Source organism: Sebastes umbrosus, chromosome 6 (assembly GCF_015220745.1).
Source record: "Sebastes umbrosus isolate fSebUmb1 chromosome 6, fSebUmb1.pri, whole genome shotgun sequence".
NCBI classification, from domain to species: domain Eukaryota; kingdom Metazoa; phylum Chordata; class Actinopteri; order Perciformes; family Sebastidae; genus Sebastes; species Sebastes umbrosus.
In genome coordinates, this window is record NC_051274.1 from 4,993,527 (window position 1) to 5,013,145 (window position 19,619).

Genomic DNA, 19,619 nt, shown 5'->3' on the forward strand with positions numbered 1-19,619 from the left:
AAAAACACACACTGTTTGTATCTAGAATATCTAATATGGGATCCCAATGTTAACAAACCTTTAGCAGACGTTTAAGGACAGCTACTAAAGAGAGACAAACACACTGGAAACCTGCAATACCAGAGCGAAGCTGAATGAGGGACACCACTGCTGCTTTTTACATGTTAGATGTTAGGACAGAGCGATTATCAAAGTCTAACTACCACTCCCATCATCAGAGACAGTAGGAATCAACTCGGAGTCCTCCGTCTCTCGTCTCTGAACAGATGTATAAAGCTGAAATCATTCACACAAGCCTGATCGAGAGGTTTTCAACTGTCAATTTGGGCTGCACAATTAATCGAAATTGAATCTTAATATGGCCAAGTGTGTGTCAAAATACCATTTTAGATTAATTATTGTCGTGTTGCAGAGATATCCTGGCCTTTTGTTTGGTACAGATCCCCGCAAAAAATCCCACCATAATCAGTTTAATATGTTTTTCAGTGAAAATTAGAATAATTATGTAAAAAAATATCATTCACTATTATCGCAAAAATCATATTGCAATAGAGTGCCATGTGGAATGAGTCCTAAAAAACGGAAATGAGTTAGCATTTTAGCACTTCTGGTTCCCTCGTCTTTAGTAAATAAGGTCTGTGGTTCACACAAGCTAAAGAGATCTTTAACGTTTTTCTCTACAATTTAAAATACGGCAGTAAATATCCCACTCGTGAATTTTTAAGCTTTTACATCTTAAAAAAGGCGGTTCCTAACAAGTGGCTAAATGAGACTACTAGACGTCATCACGCCGCCTTTACAGCCTCGTTGTGTATACTCGTGCTTTCATGTGACTGTGGTGTAGCCTAACGTTAGCTTTTTATTTCTGGCGATGCATTTACACTTCAAAAATCAAAAATGTGGTGTTCATTTTTGAAGATTATCTTGCTGAACAAAACGTCTAAGTATCATAAACGTTTCTTTGCCACAGAGCTTATTTTCTGCAATAATCCAAAACCCAATGGAAAAATCCCATTGGCTTTTTGTCGAGGGAACCCAGGGTGATGCTAACTTCCTGGTTGGCCTACAAAAATACGTCATCCCTGGAGCACTCTATTGCAATATCAGTCAAAATAATCACTATTAGATATTTTCTCAAAATCGTGCAGCCCTTCTGTCATTACAGCACTTTTAACTCTAGAGAGTACAACTGGCAGCTCTGTGGAGTCCCATCAGACAAACAAGTTATCTGACCCAATCAGGTGGTATTTTCCTACAACAACACCTGTTTAGTTTAGTTTAGTTTAGTAGCATCAAAGTATTTTGAAAGGCGTTGCTGAACTCGAGCAGGACCGGCTACCTCCTGTTTGGCAGAGTCCAAAATTCTCTCGGTGCACCGTTTGCCTCTGAAGCGTCAGCTGATGAGCCAGCCCGGTCGCACAGCAGTTTGTGAAATAGTCATGAAATTTAATGTATTGATTTGTGTACATAGACAAAAAAAATGTTGTGATGGTCAGCACGAAATCTATTCGTACATGTAATCCATGTAATTGTGAACCTGGAAGTATAGAGAGCGCTATGAACACTGTGGATGGCTGGGTCAAAAAACACAGGACTTTTGCCCAGGAGACTGGTGCTCATCTCCGGTATGAAACCAGAAGTCCACGTTGATTTATTTGTCACGTAACTTCCGCACTTAAGTTATGGCACTTCTGGTGTTATTTTAACTCGAACTGTGATCTTTTCCTAAACCTAACAAAGTAGTTTTATCTTGAAAAGACTGGAGTGGAAATTAACACGTGTGTCACGTGTTGCTGGACATTCGTAGGTAAACGCAGGAAAAATACAGTGTTGAAAGTCTGAGCGTCATGAAAAAAGGAAAATTTGTGTCTATGTACACGAATCAAATAGATTAAATTTCGTGACTATTTCATGAACTGCTGTGAGACTGTTGGATGAGCACACACACATCCACTCATCCCCTCTGTGGCTTTATGCTGCATACATATAGCAGGCTTTCAGGCTCAATTCCAATTCGCTGATCATATCTGAAATTTGTGGATCATGAATTCTCTAAATTAGCCTGCTTGATTAACTCAAGCTAGCAGTCTCGTTTAGTTAAACTGCTTCTATTTTTTTATAATAACATATTTTTTCTTTTCAAAGTCTTCAGATTTGGCTTTGTCGTTTTGTTTTATCTTAGTTGCTTTCTTCTAATTTGTGCACTTTCAGCCGCTATATGTGTCTCAACACGCATTTACACTTCAGTGGCGACGTGATGCTAAAGAGGCCTCTGATTTACTGACTTTATAGGCTTACATTGAGATTTGAGGTAATAAAAATCATCCAGCATTTGAAAAAAAAGAAAAGAGATAAAAAGGAATTTACTGTACATATACACAAAAATAACCTTCTAAATTAGTGTTAAAATAAAAACGGATGCTTTATCATAAACACAATCATGCGGAAGGGAGAGGTAGTATGTTTCGGTTAAACGCAGCGTCAAAGCTTAGCGGCACGTCGTCTGTTTTGTAGAGACAACAGGAAATACAGAATGAGGCAGAGATGAGGATCACGTGAGAAAAAACAGAGTTAACACGTAGAAACATTGGGATCCACTCACATACTGATTGGTCTACTGGCTGGAGGATTCTACCGGACAGCCTTGTTCTGTATACAACTAGTTTACGGTAAAGTTTGACGTAGAAACACTGCTGAGGAGAGAGAGTTGTGGTGTGTCTGTCTGTGTGAGTGTAGTTTATGTTTGGTTCCCTTAAAGGCTATTGTGAAAAGTCATCCTGTAAAGTATTGAGGTATCCGTTAAATGTTTCCAGCTGAGTGAGGTTTCTGTAAGTAAGGCTACTGAGGTGGAACTGCTGACCTGGGTTGAGGGGAGGAGGGTTGAGAGGGGCGAGAGCGTAGCAAAGTCAAACAACTGATGGTTCCCGCTTAGGACCCTTCAAAACTGAGCGCACTCTCACCTCGTCACCCTCGCCCTGCATTCCTTTTTGAAACAGATGATGTTGAATGTAAAAAAAGTCCATTATCTATGTCTATTCTTTTAACAAACAATGATTTTTTTAAAAATCTAAAATTCCAAGAGCTGCGACGCGAGACATATAGTGAGAAAGGTAATGTCACACTTTGGGTTCAGGAGGCGACATCTCGTCGGTCACTGCACACTGTAGAGCACGCCACTACGTCTGCCTGCGGCGATTCTCATTTGAAAAATACTTTATCTCCTAAGATCTTCTATACAGATTCTACAGTCTTCTGGAGGTCCGATCCAAAGGGTTTCCGGGGTTCAAAGGAGCCAATTTCTGCATTTTTTTTCACAGTAAAGTGACACATCCAATTCCACAGCAGCTGTTCCACTAAATCTCCCATCAGCCCTTGGTGCACCACAGTTTTCCGAGCCTAATTGGCTGCTGAGTTAAAGCTATGAAGGGTAATCCTGCTGTAGTAAGCTATTGCAGAAGAAGAGGCGGTTAGACGGCTGGGTGGTGGATGAAGAGGCACGCCCACGCTGTTGCCGCGACAGTTTGCCATTGGCTAAAATCCCATGTCAGTCAGTTGAGGCAGTGTTAATTCGCGATCACTTGATTGTGTTTGACTTCTGGAAAAAGCAGATGTAGCTGTATTTTTCGGAGCCTTTCCATTGACGGTGAAAAGATTTAAGCTCCACTGTGGGTGCAGCTCTCCGGGGTGTAACACGGCTGCAAAGTCTTTTTTTATTCCGTTAGAAAAAGAAAAGGAGAGCGAGTGCCAGTGTCCCTTCCCCCGTCCAAACAAGAAAAGCGAAGCCGCATCTTTAGTTAAAAAGGGCTATTCCGCATTCGCTCGCTTGAAATCAATGGAACAAGGGAAGTGGAGCTTGTTCATTTTGCACTTGGAAAAGGCTCCGGCGGGCTCACCTCTGCTTCATTAAAACGACGTCCCAGCGCAGCAAGCCAAGCGCTAGCTAGAGACAGCAACACTCTTGACACACATTAAAATTGACAATCTTGAAAGGAACAAAAGAAAAATAGAAATTCACCAAAATGAAAATATTCTGAATATACTGTATAATTGTCAAAAGCTTATCGATAGACTTTAGAAAGAGAGAGAGAGAAAGAGAAAAGATGTACATCCATAAGCTTGGAATGGACAGAGAGGACACTTCCTGGTGAAGACACACTGAGTTTGTTGGGTGCCGGAGAGTTAAGGATGCTCACGCTGATGTTTTAGAGTGCACGAGACTCAGCCAGTTGGAATGATCAACCACTGGGAATGTTCAGTCACATGAAGCCTTTGCAATTATAACACATCAGATTTCTGAGTCCCATCGTTGCACTACAGGAGCATCATCCGAAACAGGGTTGGACCAATGCTGGCCATTTATTAGGGACTATACTGGCCAGGTTGGTGCAGGAGGATAACAGGTTCTTTCTTTAGGGCTGTCAAAGTTAACGCATAATAACATGTTAACGCAAATTCGTAGTTATGATTTGAGCAAATTTTTTATGCTAAATGCAGTACCTGTGAGGGTTTCTGGACAATATTTGTCATTGCTTTGTGTTGTTAATTGATCTCCAATAATAAATATATACATATATTTGAATAAAGCAGCATATCTGTCCACTCCCATGTTGATAAGAGTATTAAATACTTGACAAATCTCATTTTAAGATAAAAAATGTGTGATTAAATGTTTTAATCGAATGACAGCCCTAGTTCTTTCTTAATGTTCTTGTAGGTGTGTTGATCTGTGAAACACCTAATATCAGAATTTTGTTGTAATGAAGTTGGTTGAATTTCAATTTGCTGAATGTTGGGTGCCAAAATTAAAAAGAAGTATAAATATAGCTTTTAAAAAGCCATTCTGTCCAGTCTTCTTCAGCCCACCCTGAAACAACTCAGTAACTTCACCAGGACTGCCACCTCTGTCTATTCTAGTTGAACACAACATAAGAGTCCATCTCCTAATTGCATATAGTGCTGTATCTCCAGAGCATCTTGCCATCAACAATTGAATTCTCTTAGTATTCTGCCTACATTAATCTCTAACTATGTACAGACTTAGCAAGTGGTATTTACAAAGTTTGTCCACAAGGGGGCGATCCAGGCCTGTGTGAGGGGGTGAGCATGCTCCGTGTCCACTGAAAACGTGATATATGATATGTAGTGATGTTGAAAAGTAACATCCTAAAAAACCTCGCTTATGTGGCTGGTGTTGAAATGATATCAATGTGACAAAAAAAAAAAGGTATGAGGCTTGCTTTTATATTTAATATAAAAAAGTTATTTCTTGTGTTTCATAACTCAGCTGTGAAGTATCTGAAGGATTTCATTCCAAAAACACTACATTGTTTTAACTGCTGCACATTGCTACCTTCTGTAGATTATTCACTTTGAACCTGAAAAAATAAACTTAAGGCTGATATTAATCCCTCAATGCTTTAACACCCTATTTTAACATGTTAGCCATTTAATAGGAAGGTGATCTCTAATGGACTGTACGATCATGCAGGAGTTTTTTTTTAATTGAGATTAGGAATGAAAATCTTGTAGTATTTCAAAAAAGTTTCACTTGTAGCTTACTTACGCTGTTATATTTAGTATGATTAGAAATCACAGTGATGCCTGGAGCTTTAAAAACAATCTCTGTCTAATGATTGTAAGCTTACGCCACACACACCATAAACACCAAGTACACAATAATCATCAGACAAACTTTTCCCTGAGGCAACAGCCGGTAGTTGGTTTTTTCTCTCCAACTATCTAGCTCGAACTGTCTTAGCAGCAATCTAACCAGCCGAAGAAATATTTTTGGATAGTCGCTATCCACGAAACATGACGATGTGTTTGCGTGTGTCGGTCTACGAACTTCACAGGTCCAAAAAAAAAAAAAATGACAACAGAGAAGCGCTTCCCTGCACTGAACCCTCGGCCAGAGCCTGCACACACCCCCTTGTGGTCCATCGATATTCTCATTTACTGTACACACGTCACAAAAATAGAAGGACTCCTCACACACTTCTCAGCGCTTTTCTAATGTGTGTGTGCGTTTGTCTTTTAGAAGACGACACACACACACACACACACACACACACACACACACAACTGAGGAGGGGGCCTTCAAATCCTCTACATTATACAACACTCATTTGCTTCCATGGAAGCAACCATGTTTCGCTTTCTTAAATATATATATATATATATACATATATATATATATATATGTATATATATATATATATATTCATATATATCAGCTTATACGTATCATTTATATTTATATAGCATTATACATACATTCTTGTTTTGTGAAATTCCCTTTTGTCTTGTGAACAGGGAATTCCAACCGTAGCATATCCTTTTACTCGTTCCTCCAAATCTCACCTCTCTTCTCACCGTTCCCAAACTGAACTTGCTTTCTTCGCTTCAGCCGACCATCTCAGACCTCTCTATGCACATACACAGATACACGGGGCCAAGCAGCCCGACTTAACCAAATATTTTTTTTAAACCGGTAAACCCAGTTTCTTTCCATTATATTACTGTAAGCTCGCTGGCCATGTTGATGTTTGATATATTTGGATGTCTTTGCTGTCAACAAAGCTATCTAACACAAGTGTAGTAACATTTGCTAGCAATTTTATCTGGAACTTGCGAGTGCCAGCGTGGTTAATAGATGTAAAAATCGGTGTATCTGTCGTGGCGATGATGTGAACATGGAACAATGTTATGAGGATGATGGTTAAAAGGGATGCGACCGTCACATCCATCATGCTGTCTTCGCTGTAAAAAAAATATGGCAGGAATCTAGCGGTGATGTCCGGGGGAAAAGGTGGTGATGAGAAAAGGCGAGTTTGTGGATTTGGAGAGGATCAGGATGTCCATCTGCGTCGGGATATCTGCCCCGACGTGACGACATTTAATGCGGTACTGTGTTTGCGAATCCAGAAGTTAAAATATAAATCTGGTTATCCAAGTGCTGCAGACATCCACAGCATATTCAGGTGTCTTATAAATCCAGAGGTCCAGGCATCAGAGGTCGGGAGGAGGAGGAGGATGGGCAGATGATGAAGAAGAGGTGAAGTCTACCTATCTGATGATCCATCGTTCTCCCTCATTGTCCAGGTATATCAGGGCCGGGGTTCTCTCGGGGAAAAGGCGGTAATGGTTGGTTGATCATCCTGTGATGTGTGATGAGTGTGTGGATGTGTGCGAGCGGGCCTCATTCTCTGCTATGACACCTCGCTGCCGAACACCTCCAGCACCAGCGGGGTGAGCTGCATGCTGTGCTCGGGCTGGAAGGAGAGCGAGCGGTACTGCTTGGAGTGCTCCTCGTTCAGGCTGCGCAGGTCGGCCAGCTTCTGGATCATCTTGGCGTAGAGGAGGCGTCCGCCGGCGTGGTTGACCCGGATGTAGGCCTGCAGCGTCTCCGACAGGTGGTCCTGGAGCTGCTCGATGCGTCCGTGGTCTTGGACGCCGGGACGATCTGCCATCGGGGGATGGAGAGGGTGCAGTTTAGGGAGTGTAGTATGAGGGAGGTCACAGAGTAGACAGAGAGAGAGAGGGGCACGGGGAGAAAGTAGAGGGGAGTAAGGTTCAGGTGGGGAGAGGATGGAAAGAGAAAGAGAACAAGTTTGTTGCTGTGTTGTGGTGGACTGTGATCGGGGGTCTATAGACATGCTTACTGTTACACTTATTACCAAACAGTAAACAGTATTTTAATGTACAGTTCCAGCACTTTCTCATTTGGTATATTAGGGCTGTCAAAGTTAACGCGTTTACACAAATTTGTTTTAACGCCACTAATTTCTTTAACGCATTTATGCAACTCACGATTTTTAGGGTTGTAACGGGCTCAGTTTTAGAGCTAGTCAAGAAGGAGGCTAAATAACGCTCCAAAGTTACATTACATTTTGGTGAGGAAAAACTGGCATGGCCATTTTCAAAGGGGTCCCTTGAACTCTGACCTCAAGATATGTGAATGAAAATTGGTTCTATGGGTACCCACGAGTCTCCCCTTTACAGACATGCAGTTTGGGGCAAGTCATAGTCAAGTCAGCACACTGACACACTGACAGCTGTTGTTACCTGTTGGGCTGCAGTTTGCCATGTTATGATCTGAGCATATTTTTATGCTAAATGCAGTACCTGTGAGGGTTTCTGGACAATATTTGTCATTGTTTTGTGTTGTTAATTGATTTCCAATAATGAATATATACATATATATGCATAAAGCAAGCATATTTGCACTCACATGTTGACAATCCTCATGATTAATCGCGTACATTAAAAAATGTAATCAATTGACAGCCCTAATATATACATAGATTATATGCAGTATTGCTCAGGCTCTTGCCTCAGCCTTTTGAACCCATATATTTTGCCTGTTTTTTTACTCTCTTTATTTACAGGCTTTTCACGTAGTCATTACATACATACAATAAATATTTTATAAGCATGGCCCATTCGCCACCCTTTGATCAGACCATGGCCATCCTCAAGATTGATCTTCATTTTGATTTCAACATCTTTAAAGTTTTGTGACTGCATCTTACAGGGTTGCGACGCTTTCGGGGTGACAAAAACAGACAGACAGACAGACAGACAGACAGTCATATAAACACCAAAGTAGTTCAAGGGATATTACAAAAAAAAAACATTTTTATGGGATGTTCTGAGCTTCATAGGCGTCTGAGCAATGGGTCAAGCTGAGCAGCTGCTCCCCCCGCCCCCCCGCCCCTATTAGACCTGGGGGAGCAAAAGTGTTATTGCATTCTTCACTTTTTGATCATAAAACTTTGCTACTTCTAAACTTTTGAGCTAGTTTGGATCAAAAATAGTTATATCTGGCCATTATATATATATATATATAAATATATATATATATATATATATACTCACTGGCCACTTTATTAGGTACAAGGTGTACCTAATAAAGTGTCCGGTGCTAGTACCGGGTGGTCTTCTGCTGCTGTAGCCAATCTGTTTCAAGGTTCGACGTGTTGTGCGATCAGAGATGGTATTCTGCATACCTTGGTTCTAACGAGTGGTTATCTGAGATACTGTTGCCTTTCTATCATCTCGAACCACTCTGCCCATTCCCCTCTGACCTCTGACATCACAACAAGGCATTTTCGTCGAAACAAACTGCCGCTCACTGGATATTTTCTCTTTTTCGGACCATTCTCTGTAAACCCTAGAGATGGTTGTGCGTGAAAATCCCAGTAGATCAGCAGTTTTTTAAATATTCAGACCAGCCCGTCTGGCACCAACAACCATGCCACGTTCAAAGTCACTTAAATCCCCTTTCTTCCCCATTCTGATGCTCGGTTTGATCTTCAGCAAGTCGTCTTCACCACGTCTAGATGCCTAAATGCATTGAGTTGCTGCCATGTGATTGGCTGATTAGCTATTTGTGTTAACAAGCAATTGAACAGGTGTGCCTAATAAAGTGGCCGGTGAGTGTGTATATATATATATATATGAATTCAAAATGACATTTCCCATCCAGCCGTTTTCTCATCATCTATTCCTGAGGTGGCCTTGCTGCTTGATGACCTCATTCAGTGATCGTGTTCATTCGCTGTATTCAACTTGTTGTTGAACGCTCACGAATATTCTATATGCTTGGTTGTTGTTGTACAGTATCACTAGTTATAGCTGCTGTGCTATTATTGTGGCTGCTGTGCATGCTCATGGGGGATCTCTTTCTTGTAGAGTACGGTCTACACCTGCTCCGTTATGATTTGACACCGTATAAAAATGAATTGAATTGAATTGAATTAGCAAGCAACACAGACCTTGTGCTTCACCGTTTCACCGTTTCTACTTTCCTGTAGCCAGTCAATCTGCTAACAATAATCCCTCAGCTGGGAATACACCTACACCGTGAACACAGAACACAAGCAGTACCTGGGGAGAGCAGGCAGATGGCCATGAGCAGCACGTGTTCCTCCTCGTGCAGGTTGAGTTTCTTCAGACCAACCTGGAACTTCACCAGCGGCTCCAACAGATCCAGAGTGTGACCCGCTGTGGAGGACGACACAAACCATTAGCACTGCAGAGTCAGTAACATCTTTTGGCACTAAGGCGAGGACACTTATACCGTGCTTTTCTATTGATTTATAAGTGAAAACACACTTTATACAGCGGTGGGCTTCAAGGGAGAATCATTACCCTCTATGTGTATTTATACAGTGTGGACAGAGAGCATTACTTCCTGCCCTGCATGTGTGAGTGAATAAGAACCGAGTGTGTGTCTGTGGCTGTTTTATTGCTTCAATGAAAATACCTGAAGTCAAAACCTCATAGTAATGTGCAAGAGTGCGTAGAAAAGCAGTGTGTGGGTGATCAAGTACAGTAAGGCTCTGTCATACAAGGTGTGAGGAAAAAAAAAACAGCTGTGTCATGGTCATCATAATTGAGAGTGTTGTGTGCACAGACACGTTTTACCAGTGCGGCGCTTGATGTTGCGGCCTTGATAGAAACTTCCGGAGCATTGGGTACATGAGGAAGAAGAGGAGGGAGTGTGTTGAGAGGATGTGTAATCAGCAAGCGAAGGTCTCTGACATGCTGTGTGTGCGCGCCGTCCAAACATGCTGCTTATGTGTTTATTAGGGCTGTCCATCGATTAAAATCGTTAATCGCGATTAATCGCATATGATTCGCACATTTTTATCTGTTCAAAATTACATTAAAGGGAGATTTGTCAAGTATTTATAGTATATATTTTATCAACATGGGAGTGGGCAAATGTGCTTGCTTTATGCAAATGTGTGTATATATATATATTATTGGAAATCAATTAACAACACAAAACAATGACAGATATTGTCCATAAACCCTCACAGGTACTGCATTTAGCATTAAAAATATGCTCAAATCATAACATGGCAAACTGCAGCCCAACAGGCAACAACAGCTGTCAGTGTGTCAGTGTGCTGACTTGACTATGACTTGCCCCAAAACTGAATGTGATTATCATAAAGTGGGCATGTCTGTAAATGGGAGACTCGTGGGTACCTCGCCAAAATTTTGCCTAAGTTTGGAGCGTTATTTAGCCTCCTTCGCGACAAGAGAGTATGACATTAGCTTGTATAGTTGGTACAAGGGTGTTGGAAATTAACTTTTTTGTCCACCTGCCACTGTGGCTGGTGGATTCCAAAATCAACCAGCTACTCAATAGATTACCATTGTTTTTTTGGCTGGTGAGTGAATCAAATCTAGCAGCCACTTGCATATTTTAGTTTTTTATATTTTCATAAAAGTAAAAAAAATTGTGGTGTTAAAAATGAACTTGCGTTGTTTATGTACAGATTCCACAGTGAAACAGAGCCATTAATCCTGTTTCTTTAGCTTCACTATGACAATGAAGTGTAACGAACCCTTTGTGACGTCATTGATGCAGTATTTGAAGTCAGTCCCCCCGCAGCTCCAGGACATGTCCTCCAGGCTGAATGACTGGTTTGAACGCAGCATGATGATTTCGATGGCACTCGACTTCAACAGGGCGATCTGGTCTTCTGCCGTCAGTTCTCTGGAACACAGAGTCACAGATACAGTATGTTACCGTACACATGTCCACAGTCAGACACATGCATTGTCACATAAGAGCATGTTCACACATCTGGTTTAACCTGCTGGGGCAGAGTGGGCGTCTTTACTTCAGCTTCAAATTTATATATCTTGTCTTCATTTTGCTTTTGAACTTCAGGGGACAACAGTTGTCTCTGTGCTATATCAATTCCTCAAAAAAATCCCCTCATATTCATCTGACTTTAGTTTAGTATAGGACCTGCATAGTCATTGCAAATTTTTGAGGTAGACCGATAAATTGGCCAATATCAGCGTATCGCACATATGACTGTACTGTGTATAAATGGCCAATATATAACAGGACATTGCAGTACAGGAATGGCAAATATATATGAGGTAGTTTTGCGAAAGTGTAACTCGAGATCTAGGAATGATCGATCGGCCACCGGTCGAAACCGGATAGTTGTCAGCAGCCATCGGACGTGACCGGTGACCGGCCGATCAATCTCATATATCTGTTTTTTTGCCGGTCACATTTACACGTGTTTCGTGGCAGTTTTACGTTGCATACACAGCAGCACAGACAGTAATGCCACAACCACACACACAAACACAAACACACATCTCGTCGGTGTAGAAGTTCCTCAGTTGTACTCCATCCTGTGCCGACATTTTTAGTTCTGCGGATATTCCGTATCATAGCAACCAGACGTAATCAAAGCGTCTCAGCTGGAAAAAAAACCCTACTGTAACCCTACCAAGTCGATGCCAAAATTAAAAAAATGTGACGGTACTCTTTTTCTACAGTACCGAAGGTACCGTACGATGCCTGTAATGGTCATTGGTACCGGAGGTACTGGAGATGCGATCCTTCCGGATCTGATGGGGGCAGCATATACGCTTACAAGTGTTCTCATCTGCCGTGAAATGAAGGAAGAAGAAGAACGCCTAACAGCACGGAAAAAAACAACTACACGTGAAAGATGGCAACAAGTGCAGCTGCAACACTAGCTCCGCCGCTAGCTCCGCCGCTAGCTCCGCCTCGACTCGTTGAGAAGACAAATAGCAAGAGTCGGGTATGGAGGTACTTTGCGTTCGAGGCAGATCATCAAGGAGTAATGATAGATTCGCAAAAGCCAATATGCAAACGGTGCCATCGTACCTTTCAAACCAAAGGAGGAAATACTTCCAATTTAGCAAAGCACCTCAAAGACAGACATCCAGATGTGTTCAAAGAATTCAAGGTGAGCGAGTTTCAATTCATGTTAACGTTAAATGAACAACTGCTTGTCACACTTGTTATCTTTATCCTGATATAGCCGACACGTTACCAGTATTTTTGTTTGAGACAGCTGGCATTGTTTTGTAGCCAAGTATGTTCCATACAACGCTTGCAATGGCAAAACGCTGAAGGCTACCGTGTTTTGGCTAACGTAATGTAACCATAGCTCTATCGTCCTAACCGGTCTGTGTCATGCGTCAGCAAAACATAACATTAGCATTTTAAATAAATATTTAATGGCCTAATGGTCTGTCACCATGTCAGTGAAGTTAAAGTACTGCTTGCAATCTGAGGATATATATAGAGAGAGTCGTGTGTGCGTGTACAGCCTCTGCTGCTTTCTTACAGTCATTGAGCTATACCTGAGGAATAAAGTCTCTTTTTTTTTTGTTTTACCATGGTATCTAATTGGGTATCGAGAATCGTGGAAATTCACTTGTATTAGTATCGACTACTAGATTTCTGGTATCGTGACATTTCTAATTTATACGGCACTAAAATCAGGATAAATTATGAAAAAAAGAAAAGAAAGAAATTGCAATAATACCGCATATCGTGCTGTTGAGCCAATCATTATCACTGCAGGGGAAATTACTTCACCGCGACAGCCCTATTAGCAGCCACAACAGCCGTGCAATCCTTCTGTGAATTTGCCCCTCAGTAGCTGAAGTGGTGCAAATCAAGTGAGATAAAAAATTCACTTCCTGTTGAAACTGAACCCACCAGCGAAACAACCACTCCAGATGTCCTCCCATTATTCTCACTCTCGACACACACACACACACACACACACACACACACACACACACACACACACACACACACACACACACACACACACCACCATCCTACAGCTAGATCCGTTTAACAGATACCAGGTATTTATCTGTCAGAAAGTCCTACTTAACCACATACACATCAATGTGTGTGCATGTCTGCCTGTGCGTGTCTCTGTGTGTGTGTGTGTGTGTGTGTGTGTGTGTGTGTGTGTGTGTGAGGGAAACTTATAAGCACAACAAGCACAATGAATGTATTATATGGTTACTGTAGCAACAGAGTTTCCACCCCTAGGCTTTGTGTGGCTATAAAAGCGTGCACACAGGCACAGTGCACATGCAGACTTGGTGAGTCTTCAGCCCTCCTCAATAATCCACACACTCAAGCCGCCTGTGTTACATTTCATATTTACTGTACATACAGTACTATACAGTATGTGTATCTCCACACACTGACAGAAGCAGGTGTAACTTTCACTACTACTATCATGGAAAAACAGTTTCTAATGCACTAATTAGCTCACGGCTTCACTTTTTTTTTCTTTCAAGCTGTTATCCACTCATTATTTTTGTGCTAAATAGAATGTTCAGTCTTTTGTTTCTTTTATACACATTTTCAAAGTTGCACCGGAGTGATTCCAGGGAAGAACCGAATAGATTGAATCACTGCAATGTTACAGTGTGTGAGATGGATGGATAGAAACTAGTAAAGTAATTTTCTGTATTTATCAAATGCGGAGGACTAAGAAGACGTGCTTGAATAGAAAGCGACAGTTTTGACAATTTTCCCGGAAGAAAACGTAAAGTTCTGAATCTCCTTCTCAAATGCTGTTGAACGATACAAATCCCTATAATGTATCAACTGAGAAGGTGAGTTGGAACATATTCAGCTGAACAATTTCAAGAAGGGCTTTACAAATTAAGACCCAGGGATACCCTGAGGTACAGGGGTCGAAACGGAGTTAATGCGGCAGTGGGAAGAATGTTTTTGGCATCATCAGGCAAAAATTCCACAATAACCTTTCAGCGTATTGTAATTCAAGTGTTCTGAGAGAAAACTACACTTCTGCACCTCCTCATGGCTCTGTTGTCAGGCTTTTAAAAAATCTAGCCCGTGACGGGAGACTTTGACCAATCAGTGGTCATTTCAGAGAGAGAGAGCATTCCTATTGGCTGTTCATTCAAGGGAGGCAGCTGTCAATTACTCGCAAGCTCCGATCGAACGGTCAAACTAGGCAGCGTTGATAAAATATGAATCAATCGTCTGTGACTGTAATGCCTATTTTTCACGTAAAATGTTTCATAAACATCTTGTAGTGTACTGTTTAGCTGTAAAATTAAAGTTTGCTCCGTCTAGTGGGCGTGCTTGGTATTTCCTCAACTGATCTCAACATGGCTGTTTGGTCACAAATTCTCATTTTACAGGAGGACACTTTTTTTTCCAGATTATAAAAGTCCAAATTATATAAAAAACCTTGTTTTTAATCATATTTGCTCAAACCCGCCTACCCCAGCTTTAATCTGAAGGTCTTGGATGAGAAAATGTCTCTAGTCAATGCTTTGAGCTGCATAGAGCTCCAGTTTATCATCTTTTTGCAGTATCTCCTAGGTAAACAAAGAAATCCCAGACTCTTTTATATTCCCATATGAATTCCCCCTAACAACACACAGCTGAGACTCAGCTCCACAACAAGGCAGGCAGTAGGAATAAATGTATGTAAATATAAAGCTGGCACATCAACAATTATTGTTCTGCTTCATAACATGCAAACACACATGCATTATGCATACCCATATGGCTCTCTATTCTTTTATTACGTGGTGTCTGTGTGTGCATACATTTATAAACTTATTTATAAAGCTACAGCCTGTTCCAGCGTATTCCTGGAAGAGCTTGTTTGTTTGGGAGTGATAATAGAATCTCACCCTACCCAATAATGTCCCGCATACATGTAGGCAACAGATCAACGTGCTCCGCATGTGGGCGGGGAGCTCCGCCAGGCTGCTAGCCTTCCTGTCTGTGCGTGCTGCCGGTTGGATGCAGCAGAATTTTACTAGTCAACAAATCATAACCAGAGCTCAGTAAAGCAGCGGATTGCTGCAGGGGTAATAAAGTTTAATTTTCAACATAACAGAATATGATTTATGGCCAAGAGGATAATAACATATATTGCAGATTAATATCAGAGCCCTTCTGAGCCAATCAAAGGTACAGGTCATCTTCAGGAGTCTCTATCAGGGCTGCAACTAGCATTCTTTTTTATTTTTCTCAATTCATCTGACTTATCTACCACGATCTATTTGATTAATCCTTTCATCTATAAAATGATGTAAAATTGTGAAAAATGTCCATCTTGATTTTGCAGAGCCAAAAGTGACATATCATATCATTAATATCATTATTATCCATTTTTAAAACAAACAAAAGCAGCAAATCCTCAAATTGTAGAAGCTGGAACCAGCAAATGTTGGCTTTTTAGCTTGATTAAAGCTGCAGTGGATAGAAATGGAGCAAATATTAAAAAAAGTTATTTTTATAATACAGTCACTATATCCTGATAGTAGTACATGAGACAGGTAATCTGAAAAAAAATCATGTGCCTCTGTGTCCTCTGGTGCTCCTAATGGCATCTGCAAGATTTCACAGACCGGAGGAAAACAACCAATCAGAGCCGAGCTGGAGCCTTGCCGTCTCTGAGCAGCTGTCAATCACTCGCGAACTCTGATCAAACGGTCAAACTAGGCGGCGCTGATCAAATATGAATCAGTATTCTGTTACTGTAATGCCAATTTCTCGCCTCAAATGTTTTCAGAGATCAGATGAGAAAATACCAAGCACCGCCCACCAGCCAATAGGAACACTCTCTCTGAAATGACCTGTGATTGGTCAAAGTCTCCCATCACAGGCTAGATTTTTTTAAAGCCTGAAAACAGAGCCATGAGGAGGTGCAGAAGTATAGTTTTCTCTCAGGACACTTGAATTACAATATGCTGAAAGGTTATTATGGAATGTTTGCCGAATGACGCCAAAAATATACCTACTGGCACTTTAATGACTCAAATGATGAATCCATTATCAAAATAGTTGCAGATTTAAAAAAATATATATCTAATTAGATCAAATGTGTCATTTTAGATGCAGAAAGAATCATGCAAACAAAAGTCTGAACTTGTTGACTCCTAGGATAAAAAAAAACACTGTGACAGACAACAATCCATGCTGCTATCCTGCGATGATACCTCAAAATCTAGCAGCAATCCTTGCAGTGCTCTCAGTTTGTACCTGAAGCCTGGGATCATCTTGGCGAAGCCGATGACCTTCTGGATGCTGTAGGAGACCAGGTCAGCCAGGTGGGGCAGCATGGACAGCTTTTGGTCCTCCTCACTGGAGTCTGGACTGCTAGCGCCATCCTGGTACATCATTAACAGGTTGCTGAAGTTCATCTTGGTGTCCACAGACTCTGTTTGAGGATGGGATTAGGAGACAAGATGAGTACAGAGGAAGGAAGGAAGCAAGAAGATCCATGCAGTGTGCCTGGGGGATTCAACTCGGCGCGTTAGGGACGAACACTCGGTGTGGGAGGATCCCCCTCGTGGACCTCTCCCCGGCGCCGACTGGCACATTTCCTCCGTGGCGGTAGGTCGGCTTGGAAAGGCCCCCGGGGTAAAGGTGGCTTGCGATTCCAGCTGTGAGCTTTGCAGTACCCCTCCCCCGAGCCTCGTCGCTTCCCAGGGCTGTGGACTTGGTGCTCTCGCTATGCCCTTTCTCCCCTGTGGGGAACAACGGGGATTCCTGCTCCTAGCACGACTGTCCTCAGTGCGTCAGGGGTCTGCGGCGATGTTGGCAACCCACTCAACCCGTCTTGAAACACGGACCCCGTCTTGTTTACCATGCTTTGTGGGTGTGACCTTTTTGCCATGTCATCACCATTCATATCTATACAATCAATGTGCTTATGATTAAATTTACTAGAGCACAAAATTGTTTACAAGAGCACAAAGTTCTTCATAGCCTCTAAATTTTGCTCTCAAATTGCACCAGATTGATGCTTGTAACTTTAAAGGTTCTAACACACCAAGCTGATGGTCGGCCGTCGGACAGTTTGGGGCCGTCTGTGAGCGTCTGTCGGCCTAGTTTTTTCGGTGTGTCCCACACCGTCGGCTCTAGACTGCCCTTGTCAGAGGTTTTTCGGCCGATTCAGCATGTTGAATCGGTGGCGGAGCGAGTCGGTGAGAGAGATCGCTCTGATTGGCTGTTCAGCTTGAATGAATCAGTGCACGAGAAGAGAAACAGAAGTAAGGAAAGCAAGCCAACGTGTAAAGTCGAAAGGAAAAGCACAGAAGGCTCTTCTCCTTTTTCATCTTCATCTCATCTGATCACTCCAACACACGGATATTTTCACAACGACATGACCGTCTGAAATGAAGCTGAGTGGTGAGAGAGAGTGGTGTGAAGATGGTCAGCAAATGCCGCTTTGTTTCATGTACTTATCATAACAACAGCTTGTATATCCGCCATCCTCGTTCTTCTGGTTTCCCTTTTCGAATGACAATACAGACTACCGTGTCCTTCTGGTAGGGAGAGTTATTTCATCTCAGGCAGGCGCAGAGCGTACGTGGTAATTGACCGTCGGCTGTAGTCTTGACGGCGTGTTCGAGTACAGCATTTTAGCCAAGACAAAGGCGACGTGAAGCGACTCAAAGGTCGGCATTCGTCGCCGCTAGTTCTTTGATGTCGGGTTGGTTTGTCTGGGCCTTAAAATGTACAAATCAATAGAGCTCTTCACGGCTGGGTCCTTGGTAAAGTTAACCCTGAGGCATGAAAGCGAAGAAGGACAGGAGGAGAAGGACTCTCACCAGGTGAGTGGTTGAATGAGTCAGAGGAGGCATCAGACAAAGAGTGAAGGGAGGCGGCTCTGCTGGCACTGCGTGTTACTGGGCCTTCACGCACTGGAGGCTGCAAACACACACAGAGAAACACAAATATGAATATCACTATTATATCACTGTAATACAACCTGATTCACAAAGCAGGATCAACAAGTTACTTGGATCACTCTGCTGAATAACATCTAGAATTGTTCTTATTTAACTTTGGCCCATTTTCACCTTAAAAGGGGTTCTGGCTTTAACTCAGTGATCCTGCTTTGTGAAACAGGCTCTAAGGTTAAGAAGTTCACTTAGATCTTTGGGGGGGGGCACCATAAAACCAAAAAATGGTTTATTTCTATGTTTACACAAAGATTAAAGTTAGAAGTTCTCTAAAAAGCAATGACAATTTTTGCTTTTCATGAAATATCACTTTCTTTTATGGCTGTCAATCAATTACATTTTTTAATCGCGATTAATCGCATGATTGTCCATAGTTAATCGTGATTAATCGCAAATTAATCACACATTTTTTATCTGTTCAAAATGTAACCTTAAAGGGAGATTTGTCAAACAATGACAAATATTGTCCAGAAACCCTCACAGGTACTGCATTTAGTATAAAAAATATGCTCAAATCATAACATGGCAAACTGCAGCCCAACAGGCAACAACAGCTGTCAGTGTGTCAGTGTGCTGACTTGACTATAACTTGCCCCAAACTGCATGTGATTATCATAAAGTGGGCATGTCTGTAAAGGGGAGACTCGTGGGTACCCATAGAACCCATTTTCATTCACATATCTTTAGGTCAGAGGTCAAGGGACCCCTTTGAAAATGGCTTGCTAGTTTTTCCTAACCATGATACCAGTATCTTCACTCCAGCTTTAAAACTGATATTTATTATCGCTTTAACTTTGACAGCCCTTTGTTGCCCATGTCATGTTCTTATTGAATGTGCATCCACTTTATTTATCTTAAAGAAAACGACAACTAATCACTTTTCGAAACACATGTTAGTTTTTTTGTTAAACTCATCAGAGGCGATTAAGTGCTTCATCTTATTCCCACACAGTTCAAAGTGACACCCACAACTCAGTATCTGGGTCTGCACAGTGTGTGCTAGAATAACACTTGAAGCTGATGAATCACAGACAAAGGGAAAAGTGTTTTGATACTTT

The 19,619-nt window shown here is 41.8% G+C and overlaps 1 protein-coding gene across 2 annotated transcripts in view; it reads right to left on the reverse strand.

Moving 5' to 3' along the window:
• Window positions 1-4,596: 4,596 nt before the first annotated feature.
• Window positions 4,597-19,619, reverse strand: part of LOC119489497 (vitamin D3 receptor A) — a 104,886-nt gene continuing 89,863 nt past the window's right edge. For both annotated transcript variants that reach the window (XM_037772012.1, XM_037772013.1), the window contains 5 exons: window positions 18,427-18,526; window positions 16,853-17,030; window positions 11,361-11,512; window positions 9,889-10,005; window positions 4,597-7,462 (listed from right to left, as the gene is read on the reverse strand). In XM_037772012.1, the coding sequence (XP_037627940.1) occupies window positions 7,209-7,462; window positions 9,889-10,005; window positions 11,361-11,512; window positions 16,853-17,030; window positions 18,427-18,526 (801 nt within the window). In that variant the 3' untranslated portion in view covers window positions 4,597-7,208. The remainder of the gene's footprint in view (window positions 7,463-9,888; window positions 10,006-11,360; window positions 11,513-16,852; window positions 17,031-18,426; window positions 18,527-19,619) is intronic.